Genomic DNA, 17,576 nt, shown 5'->3' with positions numbered 1-17,576 from the left:
CAGAGACCCAGAGGCTCGGGGGGGAAGCGTGGGATGGGGGGTGGGGGTGCCCTCCTGGGGATGACCCAGGATCAGGGCCCCGGGCTGGGGAAAGACACAGCCAAGAGCGGTAGGGGGCAGGGGTTACCTTTAATGCTGCATTTTGTGCCGAATCCCTATGATGCCCTGTCCCTGAGTATCCCTGCCCACCCTCTCCCCCACCCACTGCAGGGTGGGCACTGGGCTCCACCCTCTGGGGTACAAAGGAATAAATTAAGTGACCCCCTCCCCCCTTCCCCAATAAATAGAGTGAGTATCCTGCCCAGGGCCTCCCCCCCGCCTTGTGGCACAGCAGGCTGGGGCGGGGCCTGGGGCGCTACATTCATAGCTGCCCAGGCGGGCGGTGGAGGGTGGGCCTCAGCGGGAGCCATGGGCCCCGCACAGGGGCACTGTGCTGTCCTGGCTCTGCCCCTCCATGTCCATGTCAAGCAGCGTGGGCTGCATGCTGGGGGGTCCAGGGCTCTCTGGGGTGTCCGGCCTGCTGGGAGGCGAGATGCTGAGTGTTCGGCCAAAGGAGACCAGTTTCCAGGGGTCCAGGCGGGGGCGGCTGGCAGCCGGCCGGGGTCTTGGGGCGAAGGTCAGGGTGGTAGGGCGGCCAGGGAACTCGGGGGGCCGGCGGTGGGTCGGGAACAAGGTCTGGGGGTCGGGCAGGCGGGGGAAGTCCAGGGGTTCTCGAGGGCCTGGTAAGAGAGGATCAGATGAGGTCAATGGGGTGGGCCAGAGGGTGGCATTGAAAAGCCAGGACCTTTACGTGAGAACTGGAATTTCTGACTTATTTAGAAATATCTGCTGATCTTGTTGGGCCCGCTTTCCAGCCGGGGTGGGACCTTCACCTAGGCCCCGAGCGCTCCAAAGCGCTCACTCATCTGGGATCAACTCTGAGCATCTTCCTTAAGCTGTCAGGGCCTGTTCCCTTGTCACCCCTCTAGATAAAGCCCTCATCCCCCCAAGCCCCCTCTGAGGTGCTGGGTGCACGCACACAGGCCTGCGGAGAGACCCGAGGCATAGCACTGTCTCTCAGGGGCAGGAGAGCAGCACCCTCCCTAGGCGAGGGGTAAATAAAACGGTAATTGTAAGACAAGTAGCACAGTGCCTGGTAGTAGGTAGTTGACTCCCATGCTGATCGCCTTTGTCGTTGTTAATAAATGTATGGGGAACATCGTCTAGCACAGGACTGTTCTCTATAGTTGTTACTGTTGCCAATAATGTCACCGCCCGGCCCCTGGAGGCACTGCGGTTTGCCGCCTCTCCTGCATCCCAGGGGCTCAATCACCCGGGGACCCACCATGCCCCCAGCAGTGACGGCCGTGGGGACACAGACCCTTCCTCCCATGCAAAGCAGGAGGCCACCCTGGCATTGGGGCGGGGTTCGACGCCGGGCTGGGGCCTCGGACCTTGGTGGGGGCAGGGGAGGAGGGTCGCTTTCTGCTCCCCGGGTGCGGGGCGCCTCACTCACCAGGGCGGGGAGCCGCGGGCTCAGGCGCCCCCCGCTGCCCCAGCGCCCCGTCCGACGGCGTCCGCCGGTGCCCGCGGCTCACTGCGCGCGCGGCCGTGACGTGGGTGGGCGTGAGCGACTGGCGGGGGTCTTTCTTGAAGCTCTCCAGCTCCAGGTCCACCAGGGGGTTGGTGCCGGGCGGGGAGGGCGGCGGGGAGGGCGCGGCCGGCGCGGCCTCGTCGCTGTCCGAGCGCAGCAGCGAACGCGTGGAGTTGCAGTCGGACACGGACGACAGCGACACCAGGGTGGCCGAGGGCGCCAGGCCCGGGCCGGGGGCCGCGTCGTCGCGGCGGCCGGGCGAGCGCCCGGGCGGGCTGAGGCCCCGCGGGAAGCGGCCGGCGCGGGGGAAGAGGCCGTCCAGCCAGCGCCGCTGCTCCTCGCCGTCGGCCGCGCGCGCCTCGGCCACGTCGGCGCCCAGGCCCACGGCGCCCAGCAGCGTGGCGCAGCCCAGCAGAGCCAGCTCGCAGCGCCGCCGGCCGCCGTGGCCCGGCCGGGAGAGGGGCGCGGGCGCCCCCGGGGAGGGCTCGGCCGGCAGCGGCGCCGTGAGGTAGGACGGGGTGGTGTAGGGGGAGGGAGGCACGCTGCTGCCTCCGTCCGCCTCCGCGAACTCCTCTGCAACCGGGAGAGGGCCGGTCACTCGCCTCCGGGGCTGGCCGCCGCCCCCGCTGTCCCCGCGGCCCCCAGGGGACTTGGTGGCGAGGGGGCTGCCCCGAAAGACCCTCCCGGCAGTGCGGCCACCAAGTCCCGCCAGTCTTTCCCCCCACAGAGCCCCCTGCCCCTGGGAATGACCCTGCACCCATGGGCTGCCCCCCCCCCCCCCCCCCCGTTCCAGGAATGTTGCCGACCCACGGGTCCAGTGCCGTCGGCTCCCTCCCCACCCCCCAACCCGAAGGGAGCGGTCACCTCTTCCTCTCGGGTGATGTTTCCCTCCGGATGCCCCTCCCTCTCCATTTTAAAGGCACCCTCACCCTCTTACCCATCTCATTGAGGCTGGCGAAACCTGGGGCGATCGGTGTGTGTTTGGGGGATTTGCCCAGGTTGGGGGCACTAGATGACCACTGTTTGCTTCCTTCCCCCAGGGCCTTCAGCCTGCAGGGGGCACCAGAGATGGGGGAGGGGGTTGCAGTGCCGACCTGCAGGCTGCGGGGGGGGGGGGGGGGGGGGGTTGGGGGGGGGGGCAGGGGCAGGGGCAGGGCCAGCGCTGGGCTGCCAGTGGCAAGTACCTCTCCTCCCCTCCAGCCCGCTCCTTCTGCAGGGTGGAGCTGGGTCCCCAGGTGCGGCCCTTCTTCTTGCCTCCAACCAGTTCTTCCTTCTTTGGGGGCCCACTGCGGCCCCATGTCCCACTGCCACCACTGCTGTTGCCACCACCGTCCACAGGAGTCACTGGGCCCAGAGAAGCCACTTGGTGGCCAGTCTGTGCCCGCTGCGCTCCCTGCCTCACTCTCGGATCCGCCCTCCACCAACAAGTCCAAGGGGCCTTGGATTCCAACTGCAGACAGGACCCTTCCCTTGCTGGTTCCCCACCCCCCCCTTGGCCCTTGCCGGTCCCTCTGGCAGGGACATACTTCCTTCAGATCCTGGCCCTCCTCACTCCTTCTCAGCCCGCAGGTCCCTGCTCAAACCCCAGCTCCTTACACCACCTTCCTGAGGTCAAACGGCCATTCTGCTCTTTCATTCCCTTCCCTGCTTTCCTTTACAGCGCTTATCGCTGCAGGAAGTTGTCCCGCTTACGGACTTGTTGGCTTGTTTATGGTCTGTCTCCCCGATGCGAATCAGGGAGGGGACCCTGCCTGTCTTGTCCCTGTCGGTCCTCCGGCTCAGCGTATGGTATGTGCGCAGAGAAAGGTCGTTGACGACGGACGGATCAGGGCCTGGGAAGATACTCACGGCGAATGGCCCTCAGCCGGGGGATGATGCTGGGGCTCGAGGGGGGGCTGGCCCCGTCGGATCCTTTCCGCTTGTCCAGGGTTGGAGAGGCCTGGACTGTGATCTTATGCTCGAAGCCTGTGAAAAGAAAGAGACTTTCCTGAGCAAACAGCTCCATGGGTAACCAAAGAGAAGGTCCCTTTGTAGAAGGATAGGAGTGCTGGATGGGAATGCCACTGTTTTGCATTCCCAAACTGCCCATCTCACCTGGAGACCGGGGGTGGGGGGTGGGGGGGTGCTCACTCTTGGGCCTTCTGAATCGGCAACTCCAAGGTGAAGGGCAGCCTTGTAACCATGACGAGCCGGCCAGAGATGTCTGGTGTATGTGCGAGGTTGAGAGGCAAGATCCTAATTGGGTCCTTAATTAACTAAGGATTGACTACAGATCTAGGGCTAAGTGTCCAACGTGGTGGCCATTAGCCACATGTGGCCACGGAGCACTTGCCATGTGGGACTGCAGCTGAGGAACTGGAGAGTTTAAACTTCATCTGTGTGGTTGCAATGAATTTAAATTTAAACTAAAAAGAGATACTCAGCTCTGTTATTGAAAACACTGAAGCATGTTTGGAACAATTTGGGTATGTGAATCTACTTGTGTGTGTGTGTGAGAGAGAGAGAGAGAGAGAATCTACTTTCTCAACTGTAAATTTCATGAAATCCAAATGCAGGTCAAGTATTTTTTGATGAAAATTTAGCACCTGGACCGAGATGCGCTGTAACTGTAACATGTCCGTTAGGTTTCAAAGATGGAGTATGAAAAAAGGTAAAATCCCTAACAGTGTTTCTTGTGTTGATTGCCTGGGACCCAGTAACGTTTTGGATATATTGGGCTAAATAAAATATATTGTTAAAATCAATGGCACCTGTTTCTCTCTCCAGCTTTTAAGGCGGCTATGAGGAGATTTAAAACTTCACCGTGTGGCTCGCATTAGATTTCTGCTGGCCAGTGCTATTCTGGGCGCGGCACTATGGCTTCTAATGTCCCAGAGAGAGAGTCGAGCAGACATCATGGGCCTTACGGACGTGAGCACTGTTAACAGTGCCTAGGAAGCAGGCTGTGGGGAAACAAGAGCCCAGACCTGAACTTGAAACTGATTAAGCCACGTGAAACAAAAAGGGCTGAACGTCAGCAATTTCACATGGTTTAATACCACTTTATAGGAAATTCAGGGGACGGAGGGGTGCGTTAAGGATGACAGCGGGATGCAAGCCGCAACATCCGCTCCCGCCGTGGGAGATGCCACAGGATAAATGATGTTCCTCAACAAATTATTGGCAAGCAGGGAGAAAGCAGCAGACTAAAAGATAATTATAAAAAATAGGTGGGAGATGAAACAATCAAGAGACGCAGAGGAGTGAATGCCCTGAAAGTCATCACAGAGGTTACTCTTGGGGCAGGGGGTGGCAGGGGCTGTTTGGAGGGGGCATGAGGAGGGCATCTGGAGGGGTGGATGGAGGTTCTCTCCGCCTTCATGCGGGCGATTATATGCGCTCCTGAAGCTGTGCTGTTTTCTGGTCCTTTTCCCCGTGGGTGATATATTTAGCACGGAAAAAACGTTTACAAACTAAAAGGAAGAGGTAAAGCCTGCGTGGGACGGCTCGAGGCGGCCTCCGGGGGCGGCGCGGGGGGCGGTACCCGAGGGCAGGCTGATGTGGCTGCCGCCGTCCCGCAGCTTGAGCAGGCGGCTGCGCTTGAAGTTGCCCTTGCGTTTGCGGACCCTGGGCTTCTCCTGGCTCAGCTGGCACATGAGCAGGTGCAGCTCCCGCTCCACGATGTCCATCTCGCGCTCCGCCAGCTCCTGTTCCCGCCGCCGCAGCTGCTCCTCCTGGAAGCGCTGCTCCTGGGCGGCCCGCAGCAGCTCCTCCTCCCGGCTCCGGAGCTCCTGGGGAGGAGATGGGCGGCTGGGGGAGAGGGGCCGTACCGATCTCCTCCCCCTGCCCCGCCCCCCACGGACCCGGGGCTGCTGGGTCCGTCGGAGCGCGGCACGTGGGGCAGCTCACTCTTTACCAGCCCAGCTGGGTGCCAGGACACAGGGCTGTTTGCACAGAGAAAGGGGTGGCTTGATTTTGACCCCTTTGATTTTTAACTTTTTGGCTCCTCAGTTTGGAAAACTTCAAACATCCACAAAAGCAGAGACAGAGCCCCCAGTGTACTCATCATTCGAGGTCAACAACTTATTTATACTTTGCAAATCCTTTTTTTCTTGTCATTTCTTCCTTGTCTCCTCCCTCCCTCCCATTTTGGTTGTTGTGTTTTAGAACCGATCCCACACATCAGGTGGTATCACTTGTAAGAACGTCAGTGCAGGGTGCCTTTTCTTATTAATCCATCAACAGGCTGTCTTTCCTTAATATACAAAGAAGGCCACCTTGGCTCTGCATGGACCCAAAGACTGCGGCTCAGGGGAGGGGCCTCTGCCCCACCAAAGGCACCGGAATGCAGGAGCTCGCTCCACCCCTCCCACTCTATCCCCTGCCTTCACCTTCTCTTTGGTCCGGAGGTCATCGAACATGTGCTGAATCTCTAGCTTCCAGTCTTCCTGCAGCGAGTGGAAGGACTCCAGTGGCATCTGGAACAGGGCTGACTGTTCAATGACTTCAAGCTGCTTCAAGATGCTGCCGAAATCTGGCCGCCCGTGGGGGTCTGGGTCCCAGCATTCTGGGGTGGGGGTGGGGGTGGGGACGACAGCGGTGGGAGGGGAGATGTCAGTGGCCGTGCTCTGGGGCATCAGCCTGCTCCGTGGCAGGCAGGACTTCAGGGGACTGTGGACAGACAACTTCCATGGAGCCGAGGGGAAGGAATGTAGAGCCAAATTCCTGGCAACATTGAACTCAGTGAAACTCCGGGAGAGAAACCTGGGGACCCACTCCCTCACATGTGGCAGAGTCAAGAATCAGGGAGGAATCCTGGGGCCAGTGAATGCTAACAGGTTGCCCTCAGGAGCTGTGGGCCTGGTCAGAACAACAGTTTGGGGGCCCTGGAGGCAGTTTGTGGCCCGATGGTTGCGGCCCCTTCTCCCTCACTCTTGGACCCACTGGGATGGATGGGTGTGAAGGGGTGAGGTCTGGCCCGAGGGCCCCTGCCGCCCGAGCTGAGCCTATCTCCACAGGGCCCTGGCTCACCCTCCAGGAGGCGGGCAAAGGGCTCGGGGCACGTGGAGGGGATGGGCAGCGTCAGCTTGTTCATAGCCACGCCATACGCCACGGCCAAGGCGTCGATTTCACGGTAGGGGACCTCACCCGTCAGCAGCTCCCAGAGCAGCACCCCGAAGCTGCAGGTGGGGAAGAGGGAGGGGTGATGCTGCATCCCACCCCAATCCTCACCTACACCCCAGCCCTGCCTCCGGTCCCCTGGTGGGCCTCCCTCACCCCAACATCCCCCAATGAGGCCACAAGAACGTGACTGACTTCTGCTGGCCTGATTTCAAATGGGTGTTGTGGGGTTGGCTCTCTCTGACGTCTTGCCTTTGCTCTCTCTCCCCTCACCCCTACCTGAAAACCTGCAGTGTGTCCCCTGTGCCCACGGGGCAAAGCCACTTTTCTTAGCCCTGACCTCTGATGACCACTGTAGACTTGCCTCTAAGCCCTCTCGCCCCTGTACCAACCCCAGCGTCAGCTTGTAGCCACAGTGAACAAGTTGAACAAGCCCCGTTCTTCCTAACCTCTGGCTTCATACATGCTGTTCCTTTTGTCGAGGACATCCTTCCCTTTGCGTAACTGTCCTTTAAGTCAGAATTCAGGGGCCCTCTCTACCAGGAAGGCTTCCTTGATTCCACAGCCTCCAAAGCTAGGTTAGAGGCCCCTCCTCTGTGTTCCCAGAAGAACCCTCGGCACTTACCTCTAAAAACAAGTTAACACTATTTAACATTTATAAAGCACTTACTCCAGGCCAGCACTGTGCTAGGCGCTCTCAGTAATCCTCACAACAGCCCTGTAAGGCAGAAGGTATTGGTATGACCCCCGTTTTATCCGACGAGCAGGTGCAGGCTCAGAGAGGTTAAGTTGTCTGCCCAAAGGTCACACAGCTAGTTAAGTGGACAGGTCTCAGTCCACACTTGGACTCAGGCCTGCTTGATGTGCCCATGGCAGTGTCCTTCATGGATACACAACACCGGGGCGTGCACCACTCTGCTAGTCACCTGCGGGCCCATCTGAATTCCCTCAGGAGCCTAATGACCATTTTGTGCAGCGCCCGGCATGCAGTAGGTCCCCGGGCTCCCCCACATCCACACGAGCATTAATTCGACATAGAAACACATATGCAGGGCGCCAGACACTGTTCTAGGCCCCGGAGCAAGATGGACACAACGTCCGCTCTCCTACAGCTGGTGGCCTCCCTTCTCAGGACCAGCGCTGGCGAATCTGAGCTGTGTGCATCCTGTCTGAAATACTTTTCCATCCTCCTTTGCAGCTAAGGAAGCCCCTGTGGCGACACTTCCGGCCAGTGGGATGGGGGAGGGTGTGTCCTCTGCAACTCACTTCCGGGAAGTATCCTTAGAGAGAAGGGGTGTCTTTTCTGCTTCTGTCCTTCCTACTGGCTGTAATGTGGACCTAAAAGCTGGAGCCCAAGTAGCCATTTTGGATGATGAAGTGAGCTTGGGAGTGGAGGCCACATAAGGTGGAGGACAGGACAGTAACAGTGGCTTTCAGCGGGACATGGCATAACCCCCCACCTTCCCCACGTCGCTGGAAACCCGTGGGGATGTCTGGATGGCCACAGTGACGTTTGGGGGCCAGGAACCATCTACACCTGGTGTCCTGAAAAGTACAGGGCGGGACCATACAAGGAAGAATGATCTTGCCTGATGTCAATGACACCCCCGTTGAGGAACCCCCCCTCACCCCAGGATCCTGAATTCCTGTCGCGGGGGGCACCACAGTGGTCCCAGGCTTTACATGTGAGCAGAAACTTCCGTTTGTTTTCGTTTGGGGTTTTCTGCTCCTTGCCACTGAGACCTGGCTCTGTTAAATGTTTGGTACCATAAATGAATGCCTCAATGTAAAGCCACGCAGAACCTTCCCCAAAGGGCTGCGCTGCTCTCATGGAGACTTCCCGTCTGATCTGTCTGCCCCAAAGCCATGACTTTGCTGGTTGGTCCATCTGGTGCCTCAGCTGGGGACTGACCCGGGTTTGGCTCCCTCCCAGGAGAAGGCCAGGGGTTGAAGAGGTTCAGCTGCCACCATCCAGTCTCGCTGGTGAGGGCAACAGCCTCCTCACTGGCCTCCCGCCCCCACTACTCCTGTCCCCTACAACGCATTCCTCATCCTACAGCCCAGGGAGCCTTGCAATGCTCAGCCGGACCACGCCGTTCATAAAGGCCACTTGGCTTTCCCCTGCACTTAGAATAAAGCCCGGCGTCTGGTCCCTCGTCCAGCTTTCTCTCCTCTGTCATTTCCTACCACCTTTCTCCTTGCCTGCCCTGCGCTAGCCGCGTGGGCCTTGTAGTCGTATCCGGAACGGACCAAGCTCGTTCTCACGCCGGCGTCTCCTTTGTGGGCACTGTCCCCTCTGCCTGGGAAGCTTCTTCCCCCAAACTGTGCATGGCTGGCTCCTTCCTGTCAGCCCAAACTCAGCTCAAGGGTCGCTTCCCAGAAAAGCCTTCCCTAAAGTCATCCTCCGGCCCTCAGAGGGCTTTTCGATCAAACCTCCTGGCTCTTAATACTATCTGATGCTTTGTTCTGGGGGATTAGCTCACTATCTTTTCAAAATTGTTTTATGACTTTTTAAACTTGAAACCAGCTATTTCCCCAGCTTTCCTGTATGTTTATTTCCTTATTTACTATCCCTGTGGGCAGGAAATGTGTCTACTTCTATTTCCTGCTGTATCCCTAGCACCCAGTGAGGACGGACGGACAGATGGATGGAAGGATGGATGGACAGAGGCCTCCAAAGGCCTCAATTTCCTGCTGACAAGTGGGGCGGTGTGCTGATGGTGTCTGAGGGCCCTGGTGCTGACACCCTATCTCTAGATCTTTGGAATTTTCCACTCGAATCCGAGTCCTTCTCAGCTGCCACTTCCGCAAACAGAGCAGACGCCTGCTTTGGTGCCTGGAGGGCCTGACCTTGCCAGCGGGCCCCCCAGGCCCGGATCCTCACTTCGGCGGGAGACCGCCCCTCCCGTTCTGACCCCCCCCCGCCTCCCCCATTGCCAGGACTCCCCAGCCACCCCCATCAGCACCTCCAGACGTCACTGCTTTTGGAGAAGAGGGAGAGACGGATAACCTCTGGAGCCATCCAGGCATAAGTCCCCGCAGCGCTCATTTTGGTGGTCTTGTGCCACTCGCGGGCGAGGCCGAAGTCTGTGATCTTGAGCACCGTGTCTGCGAGGTTGTGGTTCTCGATGGCCTCCAGGATAAGGACTGGGGGGTGAGGAAGAAAGGCGGGTCACCCCAGAGCTTCTGGGCTGCAGACCCGAGTGTCCTGGCCCCTGCCTTGGCTGGAATCTCCTACTTGTTCTCTCCCCCACCTCGAGCTGCCCCCTCTGCGGCGGCTCCTTTCCTGGTCTGGAATACCGCGGACCCTTCCATGCTGTCCAGTCCCTGCCCTGGGGCTCCCATGAGGAGGGAGGGGGCCTCCCCTGGGTCCGCTACCCTCCTGACTCCAGCCTAGGCTGTGGGGAGCTCATCGCAAGGTCGGTATCCAACGCCTTGGTTCTCCTTTGTCCAGGCTTTGAATTCCCAGCCAGCCCAGAGGTGGGAACTACAGAGCATAAGCAGAAGGGATGAATGTGGTTCTCCTTTGTCTTTGTCACCCCTTGTGACAAATTGCATGCGGGGGGGGCCCCCGTTCTACTCCTTTCTGCAGCATCACACTCTTTGCCACGTGACTGTGCATTTCTTTCCCCGAAACAGGCAGAGTGTATTTCCCCCTCCTTTACTCCGGGTTGTCCATGTAACTTGTTTTGGTCAACAGGATGAGGCAGAAGTGACAGAAAGCCAGCTCCCAGCCTGGGCCTTGAGAGGCCTCACCCGTCTGCCTGCCCTCTGGTGCTTCTGCCATCACCACAAGACCATGCCTGGCTAGCCTGCTGGTCCAAGGTACATGGGAGATAGCTGGAGTCAAGCCTCTCCGGCTGAGCCCGGCCTAAATCAGCTTACCCTCCAGCAGGCGTGCATATGTGTGAGCAGTAATAAATGACATCAAGCTTTAAGACACTGAGTTTTGGGGGTGGCTTGTTTCGCAGCATTACAGTGACAAAATCGGACAGATATATCCCCCAAGCATATCGAGTGGCTCCAACTTGCTGCCTGGGATTGTTACGAACAACAATTATAATCATAGCTGGTGTTTACCAGCAGCCCACTATATGGCAGGCACTGTGCTAAGCCCTTCACATGAATTAACTGGAAAGCAGCCCGTTTTATCGACTGACAAACTGAGGCTCAGAGAGATGAAGTCCCCTGGCCAAGATCACACAGCTAGAAAACTGTGCAGCAAAGACTTGGCTGAGATCCGACCTGAGAGCCCAATCTCTTAACTGCTATGACATTCTACCAGCTTCTGTCAAACAGAGGCCCCAAAGTGTGCAGAGTCCTGCCGAGGTTTGAATCCCAGCTTTGCCACTTACTAACTGCATAACCTTGTTAATGTATTCTTCGTAACGCTAAGATTTCTCCTCTGTTAAATGGAGATGGTGAGGGGCGCCTGGGTGGCTCAGTCAGTTAAGCGTCTGCCTTCGGCTCAGGTCATGATCCCAGTGTCCTGGGATCGAGTCCCACATTGGGCTCCTTGCTCAGCGGGGAGCCTGCTTCTCCCTCTGCCTGCCTCTCTCCCTGCTTGTGCTCTGTCTCTCTCTGACAAATAAATAAATAAAATCTATAAAAAAATAAAATAAAATAAATGGAGATGGTGGTCATATCTATCTTAGAGGGTTGTAAGAAGGATTTATGGCCTGAAGCAACAACACGTCCTTACAAAATGTTAGCTATTATTATTAGTGCGTGATGTCGCCAAAATTGGCCCTTATTTTCTCCACCTGGATCTTTGACCCTTCCTGGCTACTTCTCCCATCATAACAGTGAGCTATTTCTACTCTCATCAAAGCCCAGAGGCCTCCCTCGACTCTCTAGCATGTGACTCCATCCCTCCCTTCTTGGGTCCCCACCTCTCCTGTTTGTGGGGTGACCCTGTGATAGAGGGAACATGCTATGGTCTTACACTTCATTTCTGCATCTCCCATCTGCGTCACCCCCTGCTTAGAAACCCTCTAATGGCTTCCATGGCATTGAATAAAATACCCCAAATCCTCATCATCACCCCCAGGGTCATCCTGATCTGGGCCCTGCCTACGTTTCTGACCTCCTCTCCTAACTCTGCCTCATTTCTCCTCTTCCAACCCCTCTGGTCTCCTCCCTGTTTCTCCAACAAGATGTGCTCATTCCCACGTCGGGACCTTGGCCCTGCCCAGACCTTCACAGGGCCGGGTCGTCTTTGTTCAGGTCTCTGCGCCAGGATTGCCTCCCTTGACCATCTGACTGAAAGAGCTCCTTCTGCCTCATCCTTGATCTGTTTTATTTCCTTCAGAGCCCCTGATACTCTCTGGGAAACTCTGTCATCTATCTATCTACCTATCTATCTAAATAGCGATCATCAACTTCTGTTTACTAGCCTCTAACTTCCATATGGGGAGATCTTGCCTGGTCACTTCTGAAATCCCAGAGCTTAAGACGGGGCCTGTATACTTAATTTTGCTTCCAAATTACTGGTTGAATGAACCAGTGTATGAGCGACATCGGGTGAGGGGCTCCTGCGGAGGCCCTGTGACCTGTCCCAGGCATGGAGCTGTCCCGTCGCCGGGGCAGGCAGCCCTGGCCTACAGAGCCCCAACAACCCTATGTCCGGGTGGCACTGGCTGCAGGAAACCCTGGGGGCACAGGTGTGTGTCCTTACACCCCACCTTCAGGCTGCTGAATCAGCAGGGGTGAGGAAGGGCCAAGAAGAGCATGCTCAGCCTTCAAGAGGAGCATGCTGCCCGTCCTGCGTCCACTTGCCCAGCATTTTGGAGCATCAGGGAAGGCAGGAGCCATCTGCGTCTCCCGCTCCATTCCCCAGCCCTGGCACAGCGCTTGGCACCCCTCGAGCTCCTGGCGGCTCTGTTAGTGCCCAAATGCGAGGCCTGGAAGGTAAGGAACACACATCCCTCTGCTGCAGGGGTTTGCCGGTGGTGGGGGTGGGGGAGTGGGCAGAGCAACAAAATTGTAAAAAAAAACCAAAAACACACAAAAAAATGGGATAGATTCAAACAAATGTCAAGGTGCGGAACTGGCAGAAATCAGAAATAGATGAGATGTGGGGGTCCAAAGGTGAGGGCAAAGGGGAACCCGTCACATTTCAGGTGAGGGCAGGGCACACGTTGGCCTCATTCACTGCTGAGCCCTCTCCTTGGCGCATGACTTGGCCCAGCAAACACCAAATGAAAAAAGAAAAGAATGAATACATCAGTGTCAAAAGGAAAGGGAGTGAGGTGGGGCAGAGGAAGGATGGGAGGAGAGCCAGGAAGGTGGGATTTTTCCCGGGTCATATACTTAGGACCCAGGGCAGGGTGTGGCACACTTGGGGAAATATGTGAGGAATGAATGAAATCTTCAGTTTGTGAGGACGGTTAAGGGCGGAAACCACTGCGAATAGGTGCTCAGTTAATACGTGCTAACATCAGGAGAAGCTCCTGGGTCTAGGTGGGCGTCCTGGGGAGCCTTCCCTTCTGCCTGGCCCCAGTTCCCATTCAACCAACCAATCAACTTCTGAGAGCCTGGGATAAGCCAGGCAGCCTGGAAGCTTTTTACGTAAGGCACATCCCTTTTCCTCCTCCCTCACCTCCACTTTGCCTCCGCTAGCTGGGGCAGAGGCCTGGGAGGACTCCAGGAAGTGGTTCTCAGGTGGAGGTGGCTTTACCCTCTCCCCTGCTCCCCAGGGGACATTTGGCAATGTCTGGAGACAAGTTTTGGTTATCATAATTGGGGATGGGGGTGGGGGATGCCCATGGCATCTGGCAGGTAGAGGCCAAGGAGGCTGCTAAACAGCCTCCTACGATCATCCGGCCCCAAATGTAAATAGTGCGGAGGCTGAGAAACCCGAACTCCAGGCTAGGTTCTTTCTGTCTCCGCCTGGCGGACTCTGGCATCAGGACTGGACCGTCGATGCCTTGAGGGCAGGCCCTGCATCTGTGCTGTTTTATGCTAGGAGTGCAGGGCCAGTCATATTTATTGAGCTACTGTGACCGTAGTCTGGGGGACAGGTGGTCCCTCAACCTTTCTGAGCCTCCTTTTCCTCCCTTAACGGGCAAGGCCTGCCTTACTTGGCCCGGAAGGTATACTGCTGCCCCTTCTCGCCCTAGGCAGCGTCTACTGGTGTCCCCATTTCCCGCCACCTACGCTGGACCTCACAAGGTTCTGTGGAAGCAAGTTTTGGGGGGAGGACACCACTTACTGTTGATGGACTTGAGGTCCCGGTGGATGATGGGCACAGGGGCATCATTGTGTAGGTAGTTCATGCCCCGGGCCACCTGCACAGCCCAGTTGACCAGCACATGAGGGGGCACCCGGCGGCCCGCCAGCACCCTGCTCAGTGCGCCCCCCCTGGCATACTCCATCACCAGGCAGAGATGTGGGGGGCTGAGGCAGGCGCCTCTGAGGGCAATGATGTTGGGGTGCTTCAGGGCTCCGAAGAGCCGGGCCTCCTGGCGCACCTGCTCTGCTGTCACTGCCGGGTCCCGCTCAGGGTCCAGCCGGGCGGCCTTGACAGCCACCTCCTCGCCGCGCCATAGGGCCCGGTAGACCTTGCCAAAGCCCCCTACGCCGATGATCTCCTCTAGCTGCAGCTCGTGGAAGGGGATCTCCTGGGGCAGCCGGAGGCCCGCGGGCGCGGCGGGGGCGCCGGGGGCTACGTAGTTGCTGGGGAAAACGCCCACGCGGCCGCTGGGTAGCTGCCCGGTCCACCAGCCCTCGTCCCCCGACACGGCACAGTCCTGGGAAAGCACCTGGACGCGGTCGCCCCTCCGCAGGGTCAGCTCCTCGTCGCCCGCCGCCTCGTAGTCGAACACCGCGGTCCAGACGGGCCCCGTGGGGGTCGTGCCCCACTCCTTGGCCGTCCCCCCCCCCTCCTCCTCCTCCTCCATGGGGGAGGGGCCGGGGGCTGCAGGAGGCCGCTTCACACTGGCTGCCCGCGGGATGCAGAGGGCGGGCCCCGGCGGCCAGGATGGGGGGCAGTCCCTGCGGGTTCTAGGGGGCTCCTGGAGGCCATGGCTGGGGGGCGGGGTGGGGGGAGAGCCCTCCGCAGGAGCAACAAAAAGCCTCCTTAAAAGGGCAGGGTCGTCCCCTCTGATTCAGCTGCCCAGGCGGGGCGGGGTGCGGGCAGGGCGGCGGGTTCACCTGTCCCCCCAGATGTCAGGGCGCTAAGAGGGCCTGGCCGCGCGGCTCCCGAATTCCTGCCGGGGCCCGCCGGTGGGGGACGAGGGTGAGGGAAGCAGGCAGCCCCCTTCCCCGCGCCTCTCACCCCGCGCAGCTCCACCGGCGGCCCCCGGCTCCGCATCCCGGGCCACGACTGCCGGGCGGGGTAGGGGTGGCTGAGCCCGGGGGGCGCCCGCCCCGGGACGGGGTGGCGCGCCCCTCGGCCTTCTCACGCGCGGGGCGGCCGGGCGGCCCCCATCCTCAGCACCGGCCTCCCGGTTGGCCCCAGCCCTGCCCCCGCCCGCGCCGCTTCCCGGGGCCGCCGGCGGTGCCTAAGTGACGTGCTCGCCGCCGCCGCGGTGCCGCCTGGGAGTTGTAGTCTCCGGCTGCGCGGCCTCGAGGCTGTCCTCTACCCCCCCACCCCTCTCCAGAGCCCCGCTGCCAACCTTGGGCCACAGTGGGGACCCCGCGGGGCTGAAGGAATCCTCCCGGGGAGATAAGCCCGGCCTCGGACCCTGGGACCCGGACGCCCGGAGGAGGGAAGCAGGAGGGGGCCAAGCGCTCCTCACAGACGCTGCGGGTCCGCGGCTCAAGGTGGGATTGACGGTGGCTGACTAGCTTCGCAAAGCGAAATATAGGAGCTTCCTGAGTGGTGGTTACTGCCTCCAGCCTCTAACGCGGCTGGGACAAGGTCCCCTTAGCTGACCGGTCCCTCGGGGCCCCGACCCGAGGTGCACGCCGGGAAATGTAGTCCGTTCTCCGACCCGCGCGGCGGGAGGCGGCCCCAAACGCTGGAAGCGGGTTGGTGGCTCTTGCAAGCTAGGGGGTCCGGCTGATGGGGAGGCCTCAGCGGGCAGGACCCGGCTGGCAGGACGTGTTTACTGTCCATGGGGAAATCACAGCCATGGCTTTCCCCACCAGCTCTGGGTTCTTCTGCCTCAGCAGTCAAACCTCGTACCCCCGAGAAGTCCCCGCCTCCCAGAATAGGAACTTCCAATTTATTGGGGCTTAATGCGCATCTTGTGCTAAGGGCTTTGCACGTGTGGCATCATTAAAGTGTCGCAAAGACCCCATTTTACAGGTGACGCATTGAGAAGCAAAGTCACTTGTCCGAGGTCACAGAGGTGTAAATGGCAAAGCAAGAATCAAAGGCTGATTTTTAAATTAAACATGATTTTTAAAAAACACTGCCTTCCCATTTAAAGAATGAGGAAACTGAGTCCTGAGAATTTCAGTGACTGGCCCAAGATCTGTGAGTTTGTAAGCGGCAAAATTCTGGGCCTTTTCACGTGGCTTCTCCTGAGTGGTCCGGAGGTCTGGAGGGAGGAGAGAAGAGAGGACCTATGATGGGCTCTGGTTCCCAGGCTCCAGAGAACTACCCCCCAAACTTCACCCCGCCCCAGCTCCTGGGAAGTTGTTCCACTCTGAGAAGGAAGTGGATACCTGGTCTCCTGGTTACATGTCAGGGAAACTTAGGACCTACCAAGAATGCTTGTTGGAAGACAGTCTTCCCCCTATTCTGAGTATAGGCGGTTTTGCCATAACTGATATATGCATTCCTGAAAAAGCTTGGAGTTCTACAAAACAGTGTGCTAAAAATAACAAGGCTTTATAGGAAAAATAAAACTAGGGACAGATTGTTCAAAACGTACGAAACTTTATAATCAGAGAGCTACAAAACCAATAAGGATTCTAATAGAAATACTAGCACAGTTAAATTTCCATGGATATTCGTGTTTAGCAACACCTTCAGTCCCTTCTTTGCAACCTTTAAAGGCTGGGGCTTGTGCTTCCTTTTCGGAGATGCTGGTCTGGAGATATTAATTTCTAATGGAGACTATTTCCATCAAAATTAGAAGTCTGATTTAAGGGTTGTCTTCATTAATCTGTCATTTTGATATGAGAAAATATCACTGTAGTTTCTTCATCGGCATTCCCAGCTTGGCCACGTACCATACCTTTGCAGCAAGCATTATGGTCTTTAAACCACCAAAAGGAGCCACTGTGGATCTAAAGGAAGAGACTTCTGCAGATTTGCAGCTTTTTGTGTATGAAGATCTTCTTTGATCACTAAGGCTTCCCCTTTAACTGTGAGAAAGCTTGCCCCTGATTGCTTCAAAATATTAACTTCCTGGAAAAAAAATTGGTATTAACCAACATGCTTGTGTTATGCCGACATTTTTACTCTGCTTACCAATTGCTTATGGGTTGACTCAAATCAGAGAGAGGCAGGTGAGCAGCAGAACAGGTGGTTTCCAAGTGGCTGTCAGGACTTGGGTGAGCAAAGGGACCTGGCTTAATTCTAAACCTGGTGGGTCCTACAGAGGGGAATGAGGAGTGGGATGGAACTTGTCAGTTGCATAACAAATGCTTTGGATTTTGATTGGGATTGTAATGAATAAGTTACTCATTTGGGGAGAATTTATGATTTTGTAATATTGAGTCTTCTGTCTTGGATACAGGTATAATTTTCTCCTGGGGTGTCTTGTACATGTTTTCTCTGGTTCACTCACTGGGACCTTACTGTTTTTACTTATTTATTTATGACTTCGATTTTTTTCTTCTGATCAGTTACTGCTGTTGTGTTTTTATTGCTAATCTTGGATCTGGCTACCTTGTTGAACTCACTCTTACTTGTTTTAATTCTCCATACTTTACTGGCTAGATGATCCTGTTGTTGTAACAAAATGACAGTTTAGTCTTTCCACTCTTTATAACTCATTGCTCACCC

At 57.5% G+C, this 17,576-nt stretch overlaps 2 protein-coding genes across 2 annotated transcripts in view; one reads left to right on the top strand and one right to left on the bottom strand.

Annotated features, from left to right (window-relative positions):
- Nucleotides 1-110: 110 nt before the first annotated feature.
- MAP3K10 (mitogen-activated protein kinase kinase kinase 10) lies at nt 111-15,137 on the bottom strand. The gene is made up of 10 exons (XM_036095047.2): nt 13,887-15,137; nt 9,640-9,820; nt 6,584-6,732; nt 5,944-6,119; nt 5,097-5,343; nt 3,422-3,538; nt 2,758-2,917; nt 2,511-2,623; nt 1,496-2,146; nt 111-719 (listed from the first exon to the last, which is right to left on the bottom strand). Exons 1-10 carry the CDS (start codon nt 14,572-14,574, stop codon nt 397-399), a joined length of 2,805 nt encoding a protein of 934 aa, XP_035950940.2. The 5' UTR covers nt 14,575-15,137; the 3' UTR covers nt 111-396.
- A 20-nt stretch (nt 15,138-15,157) lies between these two features.
- Nucleotides 15,158-17,576, top strand: part of LOC118537544 (uncharacterized) — an 89,761-nt gene continuing 87,342 nt past the window's right edge. Inside the window, exon 1 of the mRNA XM_036095035.2 lies at nt 15,158-15,439. The gene's annotated coding sequence lies outside the window, so the exon portion shown is untranslated. The remainder of the gene's footprint in view (nt 15,440-17,576) is intronic.

This window comes from Halichoerus grypus, chromosome 15, assembly GCF_964656455.1.
Source record: "Halichoerus grypus chromosome 15, mHalGry1.hap1.1, whole genome shotgun sequence".
Classification (NCBI taxonomy): domain Eukaryota; kingdom Metazoa; phylum Chordata; class Mammalia; order Carnivora; family Phocidae; genus Halichoerus; species Halichoerus grypus.
The sequence above is the reverse complement of the archived record's forward strand: the minus strand, read 5'-3'. Positions and strand labels throughout refer to the sequence as shown.

Coding starts and splice junctions, on each gene's coding strand:
- MAP3K10 (XM_036095047.2), bottom strand. CDS start 14,574: ATGGAGGAGGAGGAGGAGGGGGGGGGGACGGCCAAGGAGTGGGGCACG. Junction 9,821..13,886: donor GGACCTCAAGTCCATCAACA/GTAAGTGGTGTC, acceptor CTCACCCCCCAG/TCCTTATCCTGGAGGCCATC. Junction 2,624..2,757: donor CGGGCTGGAGGGGAGGAGAG/GTACTTGCCACT, acceptor TGCCCCCTGCAG/GCTGAAGGCCCTGGGGGAAG.